General features: G+C 44.5%; 1 protein-coding gene across 1 annotated transcript in view; it reads right to left on the bottom strand.

Moving 5' to 3' along the window:
* Positions 1-10,989: 10,989 nt before the first annotated feature.
* LOC121837787 overlaps positions 10,990-17,434 on the bottom strand; it is a 50,446-nt gene continuing 44,001 nt past the window's right edge. The window contains exons 6-8 of the mRNA XM_042293596.1: positions 16,731-16,848; positions 11,093-11,269; positions 10,990-11,005 (exon numbers count right to left, since the gene is read on the bottom strand). Coding sequence (XP_042149530.1) covers positions 10,990-11,005; positions 11,093-11,269; positions 16,731-16,848 — 311 coding nt within the window. The remainder of the gene's footprint in view (positions 11,006-11,092; positions 11,270-16,730; positions 16,849-17,434) is intronic.

The raw sequence follows: 17,434 nt of genomic DNA, 5'->3' as shown, positions 1-17,434 counted from the left end.
CAACCTCAACACCTCAGGGTTGAGGCACAGGGCCTCGAAGTCCGGGTGGCCCGTTACGCAGCCCTGCCGGCCCTGCTGCTTCCGTGCGACGGCCGGGTATTCGCGGCAGCAGACGCACTCGACGACGGTCTCCATCGGCGCGCAGGAACCACATAGACACCTTCGCAGAAAACACGCATCAATTACCCATTAAAGCGGGGTATAATGGAGCGCACCACGTACCAGTCCGTGTTCCCAAGCCGCCCGGTTCCATCGTCGGGTGCGTCTTCCAGCTCTTGCGGACTCGCTTCACCGCGGCGCGGCCGTTCGTCGTTGCCACAGTCGGTGCCCGCGGCGCTGCGTTCGTCGACGTCGCGCATCGGGGTCGAATCGTAGGATATGGCACCCATGTCAGCTGTCCGTTCCAGGATTTCGAGCTCTAGAGACGTTAGGTCCGAAAGGTCCATAGCGCGACCGTGGGATGCGACGAACGACGAATGCTGAGCACAAAGTCCGGGCAACTTTGGTCCGGGCCCCTTGACGACGGTCCGCGCGTTGGAGAGATTCCTCCGCGGGTCGGCGGTCGGTGACGCGCAGTGACACTGGAATCCTTCGATTGCCATTGGCTGATGCGTAAAGAGATGCCCCTCCCGTTTTCCGGGGTCATCTCAGAAAGGGGGGCGTGCCGGGGACTTTGATAGCAATTTTAATAGGGAAATCCGCCGCGCATGACTGTAATTTTACGATTTTTAGGATCCTTAGGACCCATAGATTGAGTTACCGCCATATATAGACCATCGCAGAACGCTCCGGAGGGCCCCTTTAACTTTCTTCCACCTTTTAGCCGGAACCGCCACGGCAGCTTTGTTCCGTCCCCACTCCCTCTCGAGAGGATGGCTCGCCCCGAGGCTAATCCCATTCTCTAGACGCTCTTTCCACCCAACGATGGCCCTTTCCCTCCCCGTCCCCTAGCTTCGGGAGAGAAGGTTCTTCTCTGTAGAACGTCCCGTTTGTACAGCGGCCTTTAAAGTTCAGATTGTCCTGTCTGTATCGTCCCTTTTGTGTCTCCACTTTTAATGTTTAAAAAGTATCAACACGCTAAAATAGTACAATTTCCAGGATTTTATTTTCATTCCCCAAGTGTGATGCGGGAGCCGCGCCACGGAGCCCCGGTCGTTTCAGCTCTTTGTTATCGCTAGGATTTGACAGTGCTCAATCACAATGCAAGACACGCACAGAGCCACGCTCGCTTTTGCAATGCGCCGCCTAATAATGATATCTCTTGTGGAAACGTGCGTACATCCGTCTTGCGCAGTGTTAGCTCAATGACAGCACTTTCTCTAAAGGCGGATTCACACCGGGGATGTAAGCAGTCGCGCGATCTAACTAAATCGCATCGCAAAAAAAAAATAAATAAATAAAGTAATTAGTTGGTCAATTTGGCGTGAGCGATGAGCGAGTCCAACGCCTTCGTTGGCGAGTCGCTTCTCTAAAACTCTCGCTCCGAACGCCGTTGGTTGGCTCGGCCTCTCCGCGACTAGAGTGCATCGTAAAAAGTCGGGTCAGCAAGCGACTGCTCAAAACCCGCCACTTTTTGCCCGCGATGGTCGCTTTTGCGATGAAAGTTATGGCGCGACTAGATCGGATCGCCGGTGTGAACGCGCCATAATGTCGAACCAGTCTCACGGCGCGCCCCGATATTGGCTTGTGTACCTACGCGCGAGCGCAACCTCTGGCGCAATTTATTTGCGTTTGCAAAGCCTGCTCCAGCCGCGTCAAAACATTCAGCCAACCTTTGGACTGCACAAATCAAGAGACACCCAAAATAAGATAAAGTTGCCAGCCGAATAAAACTTGATTTCTATTTAATTAAGATGAAGACCACCCGCGTACATCAAATATTTCATCAGCCGAACTCCAAGGCAGTAAGCCTAGTTCTGGCACTTGTTTGGCAACTTTGGCCCGGAGCTGCCAGATCACAGCCAAACTATCGGGAAGCGAAGCCTAACTTGGGCGCTCGTTTGGCGACTTGGGCCCAAAGATGCCAGATCTCAACGGAACTTTAAGGTAGTAAGCCTAACTCTGGCACATTTGTGGCGATTTTGGCCCGAATGTGCCAGGTGACAGCCAAACTGTGAAAAAGTGAAGCCTAACTTTGGCATAAGTTTGGCGATTTTTGCCCGAAAATGCCAAAGCTCTGCCGAACTACAAGGTAGTAAGCCTAACTCTGGCACATCTCTGGCGATTTTGGCCCGAATGTGCCAGGTGGCAGCCGAACTGTCAAAAAGTGAAGCCTAACTTTGGCATTAGTTCGGCGATTTTGGCCCAAAAATGCCAAAGCTCTGCCGAACTACAAGGTAGTAAGCCTAACTCTGGCACATCTGTGGCGATATTGGCCCGAATGTGCCAGGTGATAGCCGAACTATGAAAAAGTGAAGCCTAACTTTGGCATTAGTTTGGCAATTTTGGCCCAAAAATGCCAAAGGTCTGCCGAACTACCGGGCAGTAAGCCTAAATCTGGCATTTTTTAGGCGATTTAGGCCCGAAGATGCCAAACGACAGCCGAACTACCCGGCAGCGAAGCCTAAGTTTGGCACTTGTTTGGCAAATTAGGGCCAAGATACCCAGACTGTTGCCAAGGGAGGTCAGGTTTGGCACTACTTTGGCTTCTTCGGGCTTTTTAATGCCCTAAACTGCCAGACGCAAGCCAAGTTTTGGCCCAGAACTCGGTGCTGGCTGGGTGAGGTTGATATTTATCAACTTTGAAAGGTCTTTACTTTGTCTGTAAATAAAGTAAATTTTCTTTCTTTAGCTCTATAGAAAGCCCAAAGCAATCCCATATAGATATAGTAATACCATTCCGATCTGTTAACTAGCCACTCCGCCACCTTCGCGTAAACGTTGTGAGAAATAAAAAAAAATGTTGCAAGTTTGGAATCGATGTTCTAAAACTAAACACCTACGTCAATTTTTTTTAATCCTTTAGGTATAATAGTCGACTATAAAAAAATTTAGAAATGTAATATTTTGGTTGTATGTCCTCTATTTGAGCCGCAATCGTGTGAAATGTGCTCTTTTCACTAAAATACAGCAACCTTGCAGGCATTGTGCGCCGGGACGATTTCGAAAGTATATTTTTATTTTTGTTTATATTTTTGAAAAAGAGCATAAAGTAGACGAGCTGTCTATGACTTGACGCCGCAGAGTTGTTCGAAGAGGAATTCACGGCGTGGCTTCCCGCCGCGCGAACTGTTTCCAACCAGCTAGCGAGCGCACTTTGGCCCGTACCTGAGTTTAAGGTCTGCTCCAACACAGTTCTGATAAGCAGCTTTGCTTCGCCGACTCGCTTATACGCGACTCACATCAGGTTGGATAACCACTTCTGCAAAAACGGAGTCGGAAAACCGGTGGCTTCGACTTCGAGGTCAGCCACACGATAAGCCTTCGTAAACGCTGCGTCTTAAAGGGGAACTCCGGCGACCTTTTGAGCAACCCCAACTAACTATATTTTTGAAATCGCCGTCCTTTACTCTTTCTAATACGCTATTTTGTATTGCGAAATTCAGAATAGTTATTGTGAAATCGGCAAATGAAAATGACGCCAAAACGAAGATTCAAATATACCCGCGCTTTTCATTGCCGTGACGTCACGAATGTGCCGGCTTGCGGTTCGAGCGGGCAGTCTAAAAATGAACTATGCCGAGCATTTGTATCGTGCTGCTGCGCGGGAGCTGGAGCGACTTTCCAAAGCATTCATTTGACACCATAAAACTGCTTGTAATCAGTTGAAAGCAAAGTCTACAGCCCAAAGAGTGAACCCCTACACACTCATGACGTCACTTTTTCAATGTTTCCAGTAGAGCTTTTCATTTTGGAAAACACGATGAGGACCAAAATTGTAAATTCTGTAACTTCGGGAAAAAAAGTTATTTTGTCCAAATATTTGGTTTACTAGTTCAGCGATGTTTGTTGGTGTTTTTAGCAACTTTTTAGGCAAATCGGGGACTATGAAGAAAACGGCGGAGTACCCCTTTAAAGGGATACTACAACGAAATTTTGGCGCTCATTTTTTTGGTCTATATGTGTTCCAAGGAGCAGTATCACATCGAACGTACCAATATATTGTTAAAATGTAACGAAAAGAAACTTTAAAACGAATTAAATGATTAGAAAACAGTACTTGTGGATGTCGCTACCGCCTTGCTTGTAATGCCCGTCAAGGAACCTTGACAGCTAGTGACGGTGAGTGTCTCGCCTCCAGTCACGACGAGAGAAGAGGGAAAGGAGGAACTCCCCTCTTCCCGAGAATGCCTTTTATGTGTCGCAGAAGTCGCTCTTTTCCCCCTACAAGATTATAGAAGATTAACCCATCACTCAAAATTCGAACAAAAGCAGCCGCTTCGGTGGCTGGAACGACTAGGCCATCCTCTCGACGTCAGACTCACCGTAGCTTTGCTCGTATCGAGACAACCTACGTAACGATTGCGTTGGATGTCACGTGGTCTCCGCTGGGCCTTCTCCGAGCGCTCGCCAGAGTGGGCCGTTTATAACAAAAACACAGCCACCAGTCTCGAAATACAAACGTGCGATTGTCATTTACAAATATTGTGGATCATATTCAACCGAATCTGAACACGGCGGGAATATTTCAAATTTCGTTGAAGTATCCCTTTAAGCGGAAATAATAAATTCGTACCAGCGGGTGGCCCGTTGGGGAAAGGGGAGAGAAGCTCTAGTACCACTAGAACTCCTTTCATCTCTACTTAGCAAACATTCTACATTTATCGGGTCCTCTCGAGCTTCGATCTGGGTAATCGCGAGACAGAGAGAGACTGCTCATCCACGCCCGGTGTTCGCCGAAGTAGGTGTGCACAGAAATGGCTCTTCCGTTCCGAGAAAGGAAACAGTGTTTCTGCCATGAGTGGCAAGTTCAGCGCGGACCGACCGTCTTGCGCCGATTATTCTTAGAGGCACAAACGCCCAGTCCTTGGTGAGCGTCATATGCGCAAAATTTCGGAGCCGAGTCAGAGCTTGCTTAGGCAGGTGGTGCCGGCTGAGAACGCTGAGTGCGTGAGTTCGCATGACGTCCTCTGCAAATCCCGCTTCAAAATGTTCTACAGAGCAATTGAAGCAATTCAGTGTGAACAAAAAGCATCGTCACCGACCTCGTCCTCGCCGTCCCTGGTGCTTGCAGAGACATCCATGCGGACGCATCTTTGGACCAGGGATGCCGAGGAATCCCTCGTCCAGGGAGTCACTGAAACGATCGACGGTTCTGAAGTAAGTGTCACACCTTTGAATTTTCCTTCCAGTTTAGACCTCGAATTTGGAAAGCCTACGTGAAGCGAAAAACGACTGAGGCTGCGGAGGAATTCAAAAAGAGAATCGGTCGCAAGCTGAGTGATGTCTATGGAGAGCCCATAGATCTGGAGCATGAGACACGTTCCTTGTGTACATAATGGACATGAAATTTGCGAGCTGCCTAAGTGAAGTGCACGTCACAGCAAGAGCGCTACCTCCTTTTATCCCTCCCGTCGTCTACATTTCAAAGAAAGACGTTTTCAAACATATCCCCGAAGCCACAAAGCATGTTTTGGACAAGGCGAGGATGTCCCTGATACGGGACATCCTCCAGCGGATGTCCCGTATCAGGGACATCCGCTGGAGGTAAATGATGTTGCACAGGCGCTTTCATATTACACAACTGATGCCACGGGCTGGAAGAGGCCAAATCCAAACAAGAATGACGTCGTGCGGATTGTGACCGATGGTCCAGAAGGTTTTGTCGCGAAGCGGTTTATGACCTGATCTATCACGAAAACCTACAGAAAGTTCAAAGCGTGCCACCCAGACTCAAAAATGAGCCTAACGAGGTTTTATTCGCTTCGTCTTAAGTGCGTTCAAAAACGCCCAGTTCATGAAGAATGTATACGTGTGTACTGCGCTAACTTCGCATTCTGCCTCACATCTCTTAACAATACAACTTGGCGGGTTATGTCTTCTGAAGATGTCCATGGACTTTTCCTCTGCAAGACCCCTCCGCAGGACCGCTTTGTGCTAGAATATGAAGTCTGTTCGAAGATAAATGACGCCTCTCTGGCTAAGTTTGGACCCGAACTCGAAGAAGAACTAAAGCTAATACATTACCCATTTCTTCATCAGACGCGCCCAGCGAAGGGCCGTATGGCTTTAGAAAGCACATGTGAAGTCACGTGCCGGAATCTTGCACTTTGATTTTGCTGAAAACCGAACTGTCGTGATTCACCGCGCGGTTCAAGGGCATCCCTGGGAGAGCAAGATGGTGTCCATCTTAACCTGCGTAGCTTCGATCGAAAATAGAACGTTAAGCTTCGGCGCAGTGAGCGACGACATCGTCCGCGACTCGTCCCATGCGCTCTTTGCACTCAACGTCGTCGAAGGGCAACTGGGCGGAGTACTGCCTATTTTCACGCAACTCATTTATATGTGAAACGGTGGTTGAAGCCACTTCTAAAACAGGCACCAGCTGTACGAATTTAAGAAAATAATCTGGTTACCAACTGGATATTCTACGTATCAGGGCACGGGAAATGAACGTTTGATGTTGTGGGCGGCGTTCTTAAGCACCAGGCATCCATGTATGATTTGACAACAACAGAATTGTACTCCCTAACGAACGCACAAAGCTTTGTTGAGGCACTATAACCGAAAGTCAAAAGGATCGTTCTACTCTCAATTGCCAAAGAGAAGCTCACGTGTGTCCCGAAATTCAGAAGATCATCAGTGAGTGCGTGCCGGCATGTTCAGCACTGCAATCGTAAACTGCGTGGCTCCTACACAGTGCTAGTAAAAAATGTACAGCCTTCGGGAAATGTGCCATCGGTGTTTTCGTATATTTTACTGGTTCTGTGCGCGCGTTTTTACATTACTGAGGTGCAAAAAATGTGCAGTCAACCGTCGGCGTTCTGCAAGATGTGAGGATAACATAACTTGGCGCATATTTTCAGAAGATTTCCGTACAAGATTTTAGTGGTATAAAAATTTATCATTTAATCGTAGTAGGCTAGATAAAAAGTAGCCACCCTCGTTTACTTTGAACCGTTCGTTCTATATAAAAACAATTGTTGACACGTTGCGCGGCCTTTTGTTTTGTATATACTTGTTGCTAATTGTTTTGTAGCGTGCTTATCTGGTTTCTCTCTTATTTCAACTTTTAAACTACAATCAATATCTCAACTTCGCCTACTTTACGTTACTATTTTTGGAAATGTATATAAAAGATAATCACAGGGTCCCTTATGTTATCCCTAAGACGACTTGAAGGCGAAAGCCTAAGCGCCGAACCTGGTGATAGCGAACCTACGAAGGCAGCGCGCTCTCTGAGGGTGCACTTTTGGTGCCGTTAATCTCAGGGCATGTCGCACGGCGGCTTTTCATCGCTGCCCGAACTAGGGTCCTTCTCTCCCGCTGGGTTTGCGCCGCGCGCGCGCCTCCACCGATTCTGGAACAAGTAACGCCATCTCGTGGTTCAGTGGCGAACCGTGGGTTTCGGCACCTTTCGTGTCCCCAACATGTCTTCGTACCTTTCGTGTCGCCAACACCTTTTCGCTGAATGATTGACCGATGAGACATATAAGGTTTTCGCCTCAAAAAAACACTTTTGAAACCGTAGACGCGTACAATCGCGGTAAGGTTGCTGCATTTTAGTCAAATGAGAACAAATTTCACACGAATTCGGCTCAAATAACGGACATACGACCAAAATATTACATTTCTCGATTGTTTTGTTTTCTAGTGGTGGACTATTCTATCTAAAATAATTCAGAAAAATAGAAAAACAAAAAATTGGGTTTTTGAGTAAATCGATTTAAACTTCCAATATTTGATATTTTTCACAACGTTTACTTGAAGGTGGCGAGCGGATATTCAACAGATCATAATACTATTCTTAAATATGTAATGGGCTCGCTTTGGGCTTTTTATAGAGCCAAATAAAGGAAAATTACCTTAAATAAAGACAAATTAAGGGCCTGACAAAGTTGACCAAAAATTGGCCTAAAGACGAATTTGACATTTTTTTAAAGAAAATTCCTAAAAATACTTGAATACATCAATGTACACAGCGGGACACTGTTAGCGCGAACACGCGATCGCCAGTTTTTGGTGTTTTTCCTTTACAACCGAAAGGTTGTCATCAAAGATACCATTGTTATAGAAAGAGCTAATCTAGGGCTCTAATGTAAGGGGTAAAATTGTGTGCCCACTAATACTCTTTCCTAATAAAATACGAAAAGGCGCCGTTGTCGTGTTCGCGCTAACAGTTTCGCGATGTGTACCATTATAGTGTCTATTAATTGAGGGGAAAAACTTAACATGGTGGAGGAAAAACAGCAGCTACAGCAGAGGGTGCAATACACGGGACCTGCGACAGCAGGCAAAAATTCTAGTTTCTGGTTCTGCGGCTTAAGATGGTTACGCTTCGAAACTAGATATATAAAAGAAAATCTGGGGAAAAGGCGGTTTACACATTCCTTCATTTAAGAAATTCCCCCAAAACATAATTTTTTTGCGTGAAAATTAAAAGTTACATTCTTTTAGCCTGCCCTATTTGAGATGGAACTGCCCAACTTTTCAGAAGCATAAGTTTAAAACAAATGGCAGCTCGCACGCACGTTCCACGGACGCATTATTTTGGTTATTTACTTCTAATGTTTTCTATAGGGACGGCGAGCACGTGCAGTGCGTGTACCTACGTTCCCAACTACGTTCGCACCATTATCTTTTATGCTTAGGTAACTTGGCGAAAGGTTTAATTATAATGCGTTGCCCGTCGTCAAAAAAATTCACTATTGTTCTTGTTTTAACAAGTGACATAATCACTAGTTATTCCTCCGCGCTTTTCTCTGGAGAAGGTGAGTTTTCTGAAGTCCGATTTCGAATCTAAGGGGAAAAGGGCGAGGAGAGCTGAGCGCCGGAGCAGAAGGCAGAGTACTGCGCTTTGTTTGCTAGACCCGGGAGCACATTGTCTTGCAACGATTCGCTACCCACGCCCGCTACGGAGGCTCACCTTGCTTCCGGGTGAAACTTTCGACTCTCTTTTGTGTTACAACGGACGCTAAGAGCAACCAGAGCCAATCCGTAACTCGGATGGTGTCAGACGACCTTCTTGTTCAGAAAAACGACGCGGAGAGTAATAAGTCACGTGTCACGCGTGAAGCGCTCGATTGGTAAACATGGCTGGTAGCGTCCATCGAGGTACTTTGTAAGGTGAAAAGGAGTGTGGTTGGATTGTCCCGTCTACACAGGGCTTAAAATTTCCAAAGAAATTTGCAGAGGAGCGCGCGGAGCCGAATTTGATTGTCTGAAGTTGACCAACTAATGCATATTTGGATAACGGGCAAAGCATTTCAGACTAGAAATAGGCAAGCAAATGAGTAAATTTCAAAGATGGACTATTGAAGTTTCGGTAATATTTTGACTAAGTATTACTTTATAAACGTAGCCTGACATCCGCTACTGTCGTTTAATGGGCACTAAAGTGGTGTCTCAGATCTATTTTTAGTGATAACTTAATCTCCGGACTACAAGTATTCTAAAAGAACAATATTAGATTGATACGCGTCCTATTTACCTAAACGAAACAAAATCCAAAATCACAACACGCCCTTTTTGTTTTGTTTCTTGTGTGTGATTTAATTAATCTTTTCTTCCTGGAGTCTAGACGGAGAAACAAATACTTGAAGTTTGTTTTCATTCTCGTTTCTGATGGGCTGCTCATTGACCGATGAACTTGCGGGTCATTTCAAAAGTCGCGCATCACTCGGAACTTGCAGTCACGTTACTTGCATAAACTTTCGCTTTATAAAGATTCCTTCAAATCCCCCCCCCCCCCCGTTGCAAGACTGTAATGTTCTACCTGATAACGTTGTTCCACTCCGTCATCCCTAATTGTCTCCATCTTATTTCGACACAGCATAACTATTGCGCACGTCAATATACAGGGTGTCGCAAAAGAAAATTTGCACGGTCTTTTTTACCGCAAAAATAAACTATACATCGCCGAACGCTCATTCTCCGCCTAAAGATAAAGCTAGAGGTCACAACCAGATGCCAAAGTTTCAGCCCGATCCGATAACTAATTTAAAAGTTATAAGTGATTTTCTGAAAAGTTCAATGGGAAAATGGAGCCCATTTTTGCCTGTTTTCGGTTTCTGGTGCCATAGAGCCCCATGTGTTTGAAAACTCCGTCGGTCGACATTTTCCCATTGAAATTTTCAGAACACCACTTATAACCTTTGATTAAGTTATCAGATCGGGCTGAAACTTAGGCATCTGGTTGTGACCTCTAGCTCTACCTTTGGGCGGAGAATGAGCGTTCGGCGATGCCTAGTTTATTTTTGCGGTAAAAAAGACCGTGTAAATTTTCTTTTGTGACACCCTGTACATATATACTTGTTCGTAACTTGCATGCCGCTTATAGTTTATACTCTTTGTATTTTGTGTACCGGCTTTTTTTCGTGCGCTTGGATCTGCTTTTATTTGTCTTGCTTATAAAAGTAATTTTAATTACTACTCCCATTAATGTCCTTAACTTGGACTAATTATATTGCAAATAAGCATAAATTAATAAAAAAATCTCGAGTGTGCCATCCGTCATGCGAGAGCCTATCGCGAGCGACCACTTGCCGAGCGTGAATCGCACTCATTCAAAAATCAGTCAGCCGTTGATTGGGGCCCTCGCCGCGCGGGAAGCACTCACCCGCGAGGGGCCTCCGCATCCAACGTCGGCCATCGGTTTCTGCGCCGAATTAGTTAAAATCTGCCACGTTGTGATCTTGGATCCCATTTTTATTACGGAAATCTGGCGTGTATCAATCTATTTTTAGGTTTCTTTAGAATGCTTAGAGCCCGTAAATTGAGTTATTTTATTACCATAAATGTACAATATCAGAAACCACTTTATTCTACCACCTTTAACGTTGGTCCTCAATGATAAGCTTTTTGATATGTCTCTGGCATTTCTTTTTAATATTAGGGCACCCAGTGCCTGGTTAAGTACCGCTTGTATTAATTAACATTGTTCTGGACATTATTGAGGCTATATCTGAATCCATTCCATCAAAATCAGACGTACCTTAGACCACGTACGAGCTGGTACGAAGTGCATCTAGATAACGTTGAGCTATTCTTCTCATCCTTGCCCCATTCTCCCATCAGAAATCCGTCTTTAGGGTTGCAGCTATCAGCTCCGTCGCTACCTGGTACGAACTCTCTTCCAGGAGGTCCCTGGCCGTCATACACAGCACCCATGCTAAAATGTAGAGAGAAGTATCAGTCGTTCTAACAAAACACCTAGAGTGCCACAGTCAAACAATAAGACTTATAAAGAAGTTTCAAGCATCCGAATTACAAACCATGTAAGAATACTTCTTTAGTGGGCTCGTCTAGGGCGTTCAGAGGGAAGGCCTCTGTAGAATTGATTAACTATACTTCGTTTCGCCTTTAAGTCTAGACGCAGCAGACGCTACGAACTGATAGGACCAATCAGACAGCGTGAAAAGGTCACCATCAATGTGTTCGTTATATTTCTGTACATGTTCTACCTTGGCTGAACCAATCCTAAACAAAGAAGGCCCATTGACTTGCAGTTTTGACGCTGCTTGATTGTCATCATTAGCTCGTAGCGTCGGCTGAGTCTGGACTTCAGCTTAAACGAAGTAGAGCACCCCTCATGTTGCACGCGCACCGAGTGGAATCGCGACCTGATTTGCCAATGCTGTGAAAGTCTTCGATCGGATGGCTTTAAGAACGCCCTCAGAGCAGAGGTATTACAAAGTTAATTTTTTCACCTGTCAGGCTTCTAACTATATAATTTTGAACTTGCGTTTTAGAAATTTTGATGGAGTTAAATATATATTTCTTAGCAAAGAAGGCACCTAACCAACAGACAGTGCAGCAGTAACGTGGAGGCAATGAACGGTGAAAACACCTTAGAGGTTCAGCACAATTCAAAACGATACCAAAAATGTCTCACTTCATCGTACTTCCCACATGGCTAAAACCTATTTAATGTACTGACATACGAAACAAAAACATTCATGTTACAACACATTTAACACCCAAAACTAGGGAACAAAAGCGTCGACCATGGACGCAGACCTGTGTGACTCTGCTGTGCACTTTTCTGTTCCTGTCTCTGGTGTTCAAGCTGTTGAAAGTCCACCAGCTCGCCTGCATCCTCTCTGCGTTTGCTTGAATGCAATAAGTTCTCCTGGAGCATGCAGCCTTTTCATATCTCTTGCGTATATTTCCCTATCGAAGGGCCTAGAAACACTACGCCGTTCTTAAGTGTCAGTGGCCTAGCCAGGGAGAAAGTTTATGGGGCTTCACACTCCCCCCCTCCCCCCGGAATTATCCAGCCAAAACTGTAACATATACAGACATATTGACTCCCCCCCCCCCTCAACTCCACCACTCCGCACCCCAAATCATGAACATCCCAGACACCTCAGCCAACCCACCCCCCTCCCCCTTCCCGCCCTCGAAAACAATTCCTGGCTACGCCATTGATCTCAACTGTGAGACCCAGACCATAAGGTTTTACGTGTACAGTGGAGTGTCCCAAGGCAATTGTTGTCACATACTTTTTTTTCTTCGCCGGAAATGGGAAGAAAGAGCCCGGGACAGCGCCATTATCTAGATACTCTCTTGTAGTAATTAACTCTTCAGCTGTTTTATTGGTAATGGGGGAGGGGGAGGGGGGAGGGTAAAAACGAAAACGGACCACGCAGGGTAGAATTCTTTTTTATATAAAAACAGAATGTAACATTTATTTTACCTCATACGGTTTATACAATCTAAATCGGATAGTAATTTGTTTATACTAAAAGTAATTTCAAGCGTATGAAGTTCTTCCATTTGCTCGATCTTTGAATGCAGTAGAAGATAAATTTTATGCAAATTTAATTATAGTGCGAGGTATACACATAAGAATATATTTTTAACTGACGAAAAGGTTGAGGAAACAAACGAGGTACAACGGTTCGATTTGCTCTGAAGACGACTACTTTTCGCTTGTGTTCAGCTTGAGGTATATTTTGTCTGAATATTTGATTTGAATACCAAACAAATGCATCCGGAAAGCATCCTATGTTTGAAAGGATAGACAAAGGGTAAGTAAACATATTTATAATTAATTTTTCACTTAATTACGACTTAATTTTAATTATCGTAGTTAGACCAACGACATTTAAATCATTTTGATTTCTATCGAAGAAGAAAGGCATATTAAGGGCGCTGACATTGGTTGTATAGTGAGAAAGATTTAGGGAACGTGACAAAAGGGCAGAAAAAGAAAGCAGACCACACGTTAAACTTTGTTTTAACCTCGCCGTTTTTTTACGTTGTACGAGCGCGCGTCAGCCCCAGTGTTCCTTTATGCTCGACCCAGGTGATTTATCGTGAAATAATTTGAGAAATGACAGGGTTTCGTCCTTGCAGGTTGTAATTTAGAGCTTCTTAGTGTGTATAAAAGCGTCGTTAGAAATCTAGGCCCCATCCACACAACCAATGCCTGCCATTACGCTCCGCCATTCTAAGGCAACCTAAATGCACGAGAAAATGTCAGGTCATTCCCCTTTTTTTATAGTTATTGATTACATACTGCGGACCACGTGAGTCCCGGCAGGATGGGAAAAAAAAGGAAGCAACGCCTGTACATCAAGCATGACGAACAATGAATGATCTCGAGACACACGTCACTATTCGACACTGTGCGTAATGAATACAATCATTCACAAACAAAACAAAAAACATCACCATCAACTCGGATTACATTACAATCACAGTAGCCAAGTTATATGACACTTCAAGGGTACAAAAAGTACAAAAAGCACAGCAAGGAAACGGTATAATACTCCGAACAAAAGGTTCACTTATCTAATCAGGGTAACAAAGCGCTTGCTAACGATGTTTGAATATCTGCTCTAAGTAAGCATTTCTCGGGGTAATAAATTCCATTCTATATTGTTCAAGGAAAGTATGAAAACTTAAATATGTTAGTTCAGGTAAAAAAGGGAGTTAAAGAGTATTCGTGGTTTTGTCTAATTTACCTCTTTGAAAGCCAGAGTAAGGAAAAACAGTGATTCAAAGATACTTGATCATTAACGAGCTGAGGACAAAAATTAAACCGAGGTAACTTACGTCGGTGGTATAGAGTCGGCATTTTCTTTGTATGCATTAGCATTAATGGAAAATATGTGTGTTTATATTTTCCTTAAATAAAACGAAAGGCGTCATTGTTGAACTTTCACCAATATTTCCGCGTGTTTTTTGGTAATTGGATCCCGGACTATCAAAAAAAGTAGTCTGATTTAGATCAAATAATCGAGGTGTAAGCGAGCAATTTAGCATTCGGGGGGTCGTTTTCGATTTTAATATCGACGCAGACGAAGTTTGCGGAAAGCAGCCGAAGAAACATTATAGGTAGGATTTGACCAACTCAAGGTTTTGTTGGTGGTGACTTGATGTATTTCAAGCAATTGACGTTAAAAGGAAGAGCATCTTTAATGGGATAGAAAGACAGGCAGCGTTTAATTTTGTTAATGATACGAAGAGAAACGGTTTTGTTGCGGCTCATTTTTTATGATTCATTCGACACACTTGAATAGCACTTTGAGTAGAATAGAGTAAATTATGATCACAAGGCGCAGTTACATTTCTAAATAAGACACAATCGTCCGCACATAATGTGATGCTCACAGGTGGCTCTACAACGTCAATGATATCATTTCTATATATTTAAAATAGTAGTGGCACCAGGATGTTTCCGGCACGCTGATGTGACATCCAACATCTCCGAACGAAAGCCCTCCGCCTCCACGAATTCTTTGCGATGTAGCAAGTAGGAACGAACACAGTTTACGATTTCTCGAGGACTTACACTATGTAGTTTCAAAATTAGTTTCCTGTGGGGAGCTCGGTCAAATGCTTTACTAAAATGAAAAAAAGTGAAAGTCGTTTACCACTCCCTGTAACGCCGAATTGGAGCGCAGCTCTTGAGGAGGAGGAGGGGAGGGTACTGAGGGCCACGTGTTCTCGGGGGGGGGGCTCACGTGACCCCCCCCCGAGGGCACGTGACCTTGTTGGGGTCACGTGGGGGCAAACACTTGCCCCCTCAGAGGTCACGTGACCTCGGGAGGGGGTCACGTGAGTCCCCAGGTCACGTGACCCCCCGGGTCACGTGACCAAAATTTTTCCGCTAGATTTAGCGGGGAAATTTTTTTCGCTAGATTTAGCGGGGAAAGTTTTCCGCTAGATTTAGCGGGGAAATTTTTTCCGCTAGATTTAGCGGGGAAATTTTTTCCGCTAGATTTATCGGGGAAATTTTTCCGCTAGATTTAGCGGGAAAATTTTTTCCGCTAGGTTTAGCGGGGAAAGTTTTCCGCTAGATTTAGCGGGGAAATTTTTTCCGCTACATTTAGCGGGGAAATTTTTTTCCGCTAGGATTTAGCGGGGAAAGTTTTCCGCTAGATTTGGCGGGAAAATGTTTTCCGCTACATTTGACGGGGAAATTTTTCCGCTAGATTTAGCGGGGAAATTTTTTCCGCTAGATTTAGCGGGGAAATTTTTTCCGCTAGATTTAGCGGGGAAAGTTTTCCGCTAGATTTAGCGGGAAAATTGTTTCCGCTAGATTTGACGGGGAAATTTTTCCGCTAGATTTAGCGGGGAAATTTTCTCCGCTAGATTTAGCGGGGAAATTTTTTCCGCTAGATTTAGCGGGGAAATTTTTCCGCTAGATTTAGCGGGGAAACTTTTTCCGCTAGATTTAGCGGGGAAATTTTTTCCGCTAGATTTAGCGGGGAAATTTACCCATAATGCACCGCGCGGTTACGCCGACGGCGACGGCGACGGCGACGGCGACGCCGCTCAAGCCGGGAACGGGCCCCTAAGAGCTGCGCTCTAAAAAAAAAAACTAACATCGATTTCGACTGCTTTCCTAGCGGTCTTGCAAATTCATGACTGGTAGATACCAGTTAGGTTGTAGTTGAAAACCATTTTCTCAATCCGTATTGAAACTCGGTCAGTGTGTTGTTGAGTCATAAATATTCGCTTATAACATTACCGAAAATATGCTCTAGCAGCTTGAAACATGTGCAATTTTAGGAGATGGGTCGGTGATTGCTCGGTGATAAACGGACCCGCTTTTTAAAAATAAGAGCGACACGTTGCGAGAAGGCCAATTTCTAAACAAGAAACACGGAAGATTACAAGTTAAAACTTCGCCCAAACTTCAGAATTTGGACGAAAAAGGATATTCGGGGGGGGGGGGGGGGGGCGCGGTCTGGGCCGCACGAAGTTTTCAATTTTAGGGTTAATGGCATTGAAACAATGCCTTGATAATATAAAAGTCAGCATTTCGAATATAAAAAAAAAATATGAGCTCTGATGAAACAGAAAGAAAGCCTGACATATTAACGCATAATATGTTATAAAGCTGATTTGTACGTTACGCATAATCGATAATCGCCCGCTAAATGTAGCAGGAAGATTCCCTACTGGATTTAACTGGGCATCCTACTGACATAAAAACACACTTTTTGTAATTCTGAATGTATGCATAGAATCAATGTGTTACCATTTTTTCTTTTTATAGTCTCTCTTGACATGTTATGAATATCAAAGCTGACCTGTGCAATTCTTTTATTAAGTTTATATAATATATGTTAGCTGGTTTAAAACCTATAGTTAGTGTACGTAATATATGAACTTACAGAAGCGACAGCTGGATAGCTGAGTACCTGACGCCGCTGAATTGGGCGTCATCCGTCGCTGCAGCTACTTTCTCTCCCGTCAGACAAATTCCTCCGATTCTTCCAGAGATACCTGTAACTATTTTGTTTATACATCAGATATGCACTCGCCGGGGAGAATACAGAGTAATCTTTAAGATACACGGTATGTCATAAACAAGTTTTAAAATTAAACAAAAAGCAAAGATGTACGTTTTGATAATTTGTTTATTTGTTTTAACAAAAAACAGAAAAATGTGTGAACATAGCGTACCAAAAATAAAAGTGAGGTAATAAAATCCGTAGGCGTAGACAAAGGTTAAAAATGCCTCGCTAAAAGTGCATAAATCGGTACTATAACCACTTTTCAGGCGCCCAAGGTTCAGTTTCCCGCAAACTGTCGGACACAACCGCCCAGCCAATTTATCCGGTGGCGCTAAACATACGTTGGTCAGAGGCACGAAATTCAGGTAGACAGTTGATTAAAGGTTCTTCTCTTTCTTACCCCAAGCAATGGGAACCAGGCTTAGCCGAATCTTGCACAGCTGCCTAAAGCTGGCACGTCAAATGGGCCTTTTATACCGTTGAAGACTGTACACGTGAGTCTTGGCATATCAGGGTGTTTGATCTTGAAGGGATACTGAACCGAAACTTGGAACTCGCAAAACAAGGCTGGAACGATAGGC

The sequence above is a fragment of the Ixodes scapularis genome, unplaced genomic scaffold (assembly GCF_016920785.2).
Source record: "Ixodes scapularis isolate PalLabHiFi unplaced genomic scaffold, ASM1692078v2 PGA_scaffold4__175_contigs__length_147842914, whole genome shotgun sequence".
Lineage (NCBI taxonomy): Eukaryota > Metazoa > Arthropoda > Arachnida > Ixodida > Ixodidae > Ixodes > Ixodes scapularis.
This window is presented reverse-complemented; position numbering and strand designations above follow the sequence as displayed.